We start from the raw sequence: 6,671 nt of genomic DNA on the forward strand, positions 1-6,671 counted from the left end.
AAGCAAGCTCTGGTAGCATAGTGGCTAACGCACTTGACTGCTAACCAGAAGGCTCGCGGTTCAAACCCACCAGCCACTCCTCAGAAGGAAGATGAGGCAATCTACTTCCGTAGTGATACTGCTTCGGAAACCCAAGGAGGGGTCGCTATGAGTCAGGTCTGACTCAACGGCACATAACAACAACAACAACAACATACATATATATATAAAGGAACTCTGCTCCTTTAATTGTTCATATTGCTTATATACTACAAGCAGTATGATGTCATTATACTACATTCAAAGAAATCATTTGGAAAGTGTTTTTTGCAGGGTTTTATGTGTTTGGGGAAAAATTATAAAATAAAAATCACATCTACTAACTATTTTCCAGATACGGTTTTTACTCTATCATTTTCTTCACAAATTTATTGTTAACTACGTATGAAAATAAGAATGAAAGAAAGTCAAAATAGCATTTGCTAACATATGTTCTCATGGAAAAGTTTAAATCTTCACAGAAAAGAAACAATGCTTAAACAGAACATCAGCAACTTGGGAGGCAACTGGTGATGTAATAAGAAATATTCCCTCCCAAGTCTCTGAAGTCTGAAATGAAATGGCACACCACAACGTCGCACTTAAAGAATCTGGGAATTAATGGCTTCCTACCACCCTGCAAAGCTGCAGGCAATTCATCCCCTTGAAAATACTATAATCAGAAGTTTTGTTTGCTCCGAATAATGAGCTAGAATGCTCTGTGATCATTCTGAGTCAGGTACTAAGCCTTTCTCAAACTCAGGTGCCCACACTGTTGACAGAGGCATATAATTTTTATGAAGACTCCTGGGCCTCTTTCCACAGTCTCCTCTTCAAAGTCATCCATTTACATATCAATTTCAATCTTTCAATAGAAAAAAAGTGTATAAATTTCAGAACTCCTTGACTCAAGATTACTAGTTAAAACAACCTACTCTTTCATGCTGTGTACCTACAAAATTAGTTCTATTCAGGGACTGTAGGTGTATAATACCACCCAAAGGAGCCTTAAGGAGCTCTGGCAGTGCAGTGGTTAAAGCACTCAGATGCTAACCAAAAGGTCAGTCGTTCAAACCCACCAGCTGCGCTGCAGGAAAAAGATAAGGCAGTCTGCTTCTGTAAAGGTTACAGCCTTGGAAACTCTATGGGGCAGTTCTATGCCATGCTACAGGGCCAGTACACGTCAGAATTAACTCTACAGCCATGAGTTTTGGTTTGATCTAACACTACCCACTGTGTGACATAAAACGTATAAACCAGCAAAAAATCAACTCACTGCCATTGAGTCGGATCTGACTCATAGTGACCCCTCCTTGGGTTTACAAGGCGGTATCACCACAGAAGCAGATTGTCCAACCTTCCTTCCGAGGAGTGGCTGGTGGGTTTGAACTTCCAGCCTCCTGGTTAACAGTCAAATGCCATAGGCACTATGCTACCAGAATGCCCATAAAATGTGTAAAAGACATATGAAAAGCTATATTTATCCTTTTCAGATAGCAATTTAAAAAGTTAGGGAACCTTAGGACATCTTGCTCCAACATTGGATTCAATGGTATTAATTTAAATAAATGACATGATTAATCGTGATCTTTGAACCAACTAATCAAACTCAATCTACCTAACCATTTACTTGACAGATATTTTTGCACACCTATTATGTGCCAGGAAAGTCTGAAGACACACGGATGAAGGGGACACATGTCCCTGACATACCTAAGGGGTGGAGGTAAGAATCTAAGTAAGTCACAATTAAATGGACAGGATAATTTCAGGCAATGGAATGTGATAATGTGGGGTATGTGACAGAGTGTGACTGGGGTGAAACAGAGGTCAGGGAAAACTTTGTTGAAAGGGTATTCAAACACAGATCTTGAGGTTAAGGAGGAGATAACTATGTAATAATCCTGAGGCACAATTTCCCAGAAACAGTCTCTGTGAGCCCTAAGGTAGATGCCACTGACCTCTCCTGGCACACCTGGAGAGTACCGAAGGAGAGGAAGAGGGGCGGGAGAGGAGGCTGGAGAGGTGGGCAGGGCCGAGAGAGCAGGGGCTGACAGCCACGGCAGGAGCAGGAATACCCTTTGTGGCAGCAGGAATATCGTTCACATGGCCTCCATTCTGAGCTTCCAACGTTTGCACTAATACACGAAATCTCACTTTAGGCTTTGACGCACCATCTACATCACTACCAACCGTCCAGCCAGTAGTTCTCTCTAGACGTTGCCAGGACAATTGCCTTTCTTAGTATTTTCCCCAGGTTAGGACAGCCTTTACCTATATTTATATGTACAGTTCAACTGCATTCAAAACTACAACTTCATGTGTACTCCAAAGTTATTTTTTTCATAAAGACAGAAAATAATCAGTTGAAATTAAATAAGTATAGGGATTCTGAGACTCCAAACTCAAAACAAAAGGGACAAATATCCCCTTCTGTCTTCAAAGAAGTGTCATTTTCAAAGTATAAATTATCCATCTTTCACATTGCACATAGTGAGCCTAAAATATTTCCTGTTACAGAAAGAATATCTTTCCCTTTTTTCTCACAAAACTGGTGTCTACTCACAATATGAAAATGATTCTTATATTGACATAAACTGTTTCAGTACAAAAATGAACATGTACCTGTAAATAATATGATCCTTTGCAAAATAAAGGGTCACTATGAGTCAGAATCAATTCAGTGGCAGTGAGGTTAGTGGGTTTGCAAAGGAAAGTATGGAAAACTAAGGTTTGACTGCATCCACATTAAGAACTAAAAACATATTTTGTTTCATAAATTACTTTTTAAAAACCTTGAAAATGTTATTAGAACCCTGTATTCTGTTTCTGGAGCCCTGGTCACAGAGTGGTTAAAGTGCTCAGCTGCTAACCAGAAGGTTGGAGGTCCAAACCCACCAACTCCTCCTCGAAAGAAAAGTGGCAATCTGCTTCTGTCATGATTGACAGCGTTAGGAACCCCACAGGGCAATTCTACTATGTTACTGTAGCATCACTAAGAGTCGGAATCGACTCAGCAGCAGTGGGTTTTTGGTTTTGGTGCCTCATTTAAAAACTCAGATCAGTCACGCAGATACCTTCATAATTAAAGTAGCTGGGAATCAAAATAATTAGGAATTTTAGAGCTAAAATCAAATCTGGTATTTTTTAATACATTCAAATAAAATGCTTCAATACAAAGATAATCAGATGTTGCTCAGACCTTGGGTCAACTAATGCCTGACACGTCATATATGCTTTATTAAATATTACTTATAAGTAAATGAAATAGTAAGTTATACTTAAACAATTTTATTTTAAATGTTACTTTATTAAATATTACTTATAAGTAAATGAACTAGTAAGTTATATTTAAACAATTTTCTTACTCTTCTAATGAAAATGCTTTTTCTAAAGGCAATTAATTTTAAACTATTGAAAAGCAACTCTCACATTGACACACCTGAAAAAAACATATTAGCACCATTATAAAATTGTCCAATAAATCTCATTTCTTCATTGTTATGGCCATGAGATTATAGTTTCCATTACTGACTGCTTTTTCAGTCATTCCAAATATAGCTATTTGACTAAAACATTAAAGTCTAATTATGAATAATGGTTAATAAAATCGGTTGTTAAGTACAATACCTGAAATGTAGCTATCATGTCTTCCAGCCCTTCAATTTTTGAATCTTGTAGGACCGAGTATGTCTTGAAGGTTGTAAAGATGTCTATTATCTTGGTAAGGCGTCGGTGGAAAGTTTCAAATTTTCCAAAAATGTACATCTCACTAAATTCAAATTGTTTTTCATTTGGATTTTGTTTGAGCTTTTGTTTTGTCTTGTGAAAGCACTGCTGGTATTCCTTAAAACCAAAAACAAAGTGTAAGAAAGAGGACTTAACAAGGTATCTACCTTGTATTTTTAAAAGGAGACCATGACAAAATTAGGATGAATGCGGAAGCCTGTTCAGTTTGACACCTTCAGTTATTCTTCCATCAATCTGGAGTATCGTCTTTCCTCACTCTCCAATCCAGCAAAGTCCTCATGACTCATGCCGCAACTCAAAGCCATAGCCTTTCCCACTGTGGTCCCACTATGTTAACAGTAGCCCGGCTGACTGTGCTCCTGGGGCAGTGGAGGTTCAGTGGCAGATTTCTCACACCCCGTGTTAGGACCCCCAGGTTCAATTCCTAGTCAAACCACCTCAAGCTTAGCTACTACATGGCCCTCAATGGAGGTTTTTCTGTTGCTATGATGCTGAACGGGTTTGGCAGGGCTCCAAGAATAAGACAGACTAGGAAGAAAGGTCTGGAAATCTACTTCCAAACCCTCAGCCAACAAAAAAGCTACAGACCACAACAGGTGAATTCCTTTGTACATGGGGTCACCAGGAGTCAAGAGCATCTCGAGGGCAGCCAACAAGAACCGTAATTGTCTGTGGCTGATCTGCTTCCGTGTATCTCTCATTTGTCTACCAGATGCTTTAGAACAACTACATCTTACACACCGTTGTATTTCAGCACTTAGCAGGGGCCATAACACAGCAGGACTTCAAAGAGGGTAGACTGAGTGCTCAAGTATTGTGAAAAGATTTATTAACACTCAATTTTCTTAGCTGTAACAAATTACTGTGCTGTTTTGCAACCCATATGATAACTGCCAAAGGACTTAAGATAGCACTTACAAAAATAACATAAAATGAGGATAAAATGTTATTTAAGTATTAGTAAGCCAACTATTACCTGCTTAAGTTTAATCGCAGATAATATTTTTTCCACAACAACATCCTGTGGCTGGTTCCAAATGGAAGCAGTTCCATTGTTGGTGATATAGGCTTTACATGCAGATATCATCTGATTTGTCACCTGGAGTTTTCAATAAAATGATGTTAAGTACATATTTGGGCAAAGACTATCAATTGGACTAAAGGACCCTTAACTCTTCTCCCTTCCTGTGAGCTTCAGCTTTGGATCTGTTTTTTCCATCCCAACTGTAATCAACCACCAACCTTCTGATATTGTCAGGATCATTAGGGAAGCCACAGAGTTGAAGACACCATGAAAAATTAATACTACCAGCCTCACATTTACGCAGGATGAATGCCTTAACCAACCAAGAAAGGAGTCACTTCCCTAAGATGGAAGCTGATGCGTTTCCCCCACCTCTTTAGACAGCCTGTTCCAGCATTTAACTCACAGTCTAGCTAGAAGTTTCACATAAAGTAGCATCCCCTCTACCCTCTTCCTCTCATGCTACATGATCTATTACAAAAATATCAAAAGGAAAAGACAACAGAGAAAAGAGTAAAGCCAAAATGTGTAACCATTAACATTTCACTCATCCCACCAAACATTAAAACAAAATCCCTCTGAATTTGCTTGGTGAGTTTTTTCTATATATTTAAAGGAACATTAGATGATTGTAACTTTTGCATCCACCACCTGCATGTTAGTTTTTCATACTGCGGTGGCTTCCATGTTTCTGTGATGCTGGGAGCAATGCCAATGGTATTTCACATATCAGAAGGGACACCCATGGTGGGCAGGTTTCAGCAGAGTTTCCAGACTAGGGAGAAAGACAGACTAGAAAAAAGGACTGACAATCTGCTTTTGAAAATCAGTCACTGAAAGCAATATGGATCACGGCAGAACATGCCTAGCTCGCCTTGGACACACCATCAGATCAGGTGGGGTCAATCGCTGGAGAAGGACATCCTGTTCAGAGAAGCAGAGGGGCAGCCAGGGCAAGGGAGACCCTCGGTGAGATGGAGCAATGCTACAATGACGGATTCAAACACGCCAGCAACTGTGAGGATGACCCAGGAGAGGGCAGTGCTTCATTCTGCTGCACATAAGGTCCCGTGCGTTGGAATCTACTCAATAGCAGCTCTCTATCTGATCTGTGCACAGAATGACATAATGTCTGGGATTTGCAGTAGACAAATCCCAGGGGAGGGGTACAGGTGAGACAAGATGGGCTGTGTTTTGACAGATGAGTCTGAGTGATATGTACTTGATAAAATCCTCTCTCCTCTGTACTTGCTTCAAATTTTGTATAACAGAAAATGTTTATAAATCAGATTACAGTGGTTTCATAATTTTGTTCAAAAACAAACCAAGCAAGAAATATGCATGATACCTAGAGTAATAAAGCACATTGACTTTTGAGTCTCATCTACCCACGGAATATATTCTTCAATGACTTTAACAAACAGTTTAAAAATGTGAAGATGCTGGGGAATGATATATATAATATATAATTGTAATATATGAAAGAATCTTTGATCGAAAGGGGGAGGATGTGGAACAGAATTCCAAATTCTCCAGGAATCTAGATTTTCTGAAGCCACAGAGGCTGGATAAAACCCCAATACTATTGTCCTAAAATAATCTTTAAATGGTAAACCAAAAATATCCCCAGAAGTCTTCTTAAAACTGAACAAAAGCTTAGCTTAACCATAAAGAACGCCTGCCCATAGCATTGTGCTCCTTTAATATCTATCTCTATGGGATCAGAGTGACAATAGCAACTGGAAAGATTAGACAGGAACCTTACAGGGCAGTGAGTTTATATTAACTGGGGAGGGACAGCTCAGAAAAGGAGGGTGTGAATGGTTGCACATGTCAAAGGATGGCACTAATGTCACTGAACTGCATACGCAGAAACTCG

The 6,671-nt window shown here is 39.4% G+C and overlaps 1 protein-coding gene across 1 annotated transcript in view; it reads right to left on the minus strand.

The window, feature by feature from the left end:
* The window catches only part of DNAH5 (dynein axonemal heavy chain 5), a 148,469-nt gene that overhangs the window by 112,997 nt on the left and 28,801 nt on the right, over nt 1–6,671 (minus strand). Inside the window, exons 10-11 of the mRNA XM_007954200.1 lie at nt 4,745–4,867; nt 3,649–3,864 (exon numbers count right to left, since the gene is read on the minus strand). Coding sequence (XP_007952391.1) covers nt 3,649–3,864; nt 4,745–4,867 — 339 coding nt within the window. The remainder of the gene's footprint in view (nt 1–3,648; nt 3,865–4,744; nt 4,868–6,671) is intronic.

Source organism: Orycteropus afer, unplaced genomic scaffold (assembly GCF_000298275.1).
Source record: "Orycteropus afer afer isolate SDZICR_OR568_19922 unplaced genomic scaffold, OryAfe1.0 scaffold00442, whole genome shotgun sequence".
Taxonomy (NCBI): Eukaryota; Metazoa; Chordata; class Mammalia; order Tubulidentata; family Orycteropodidae; genus Orycteropus; species Orycteropus afer.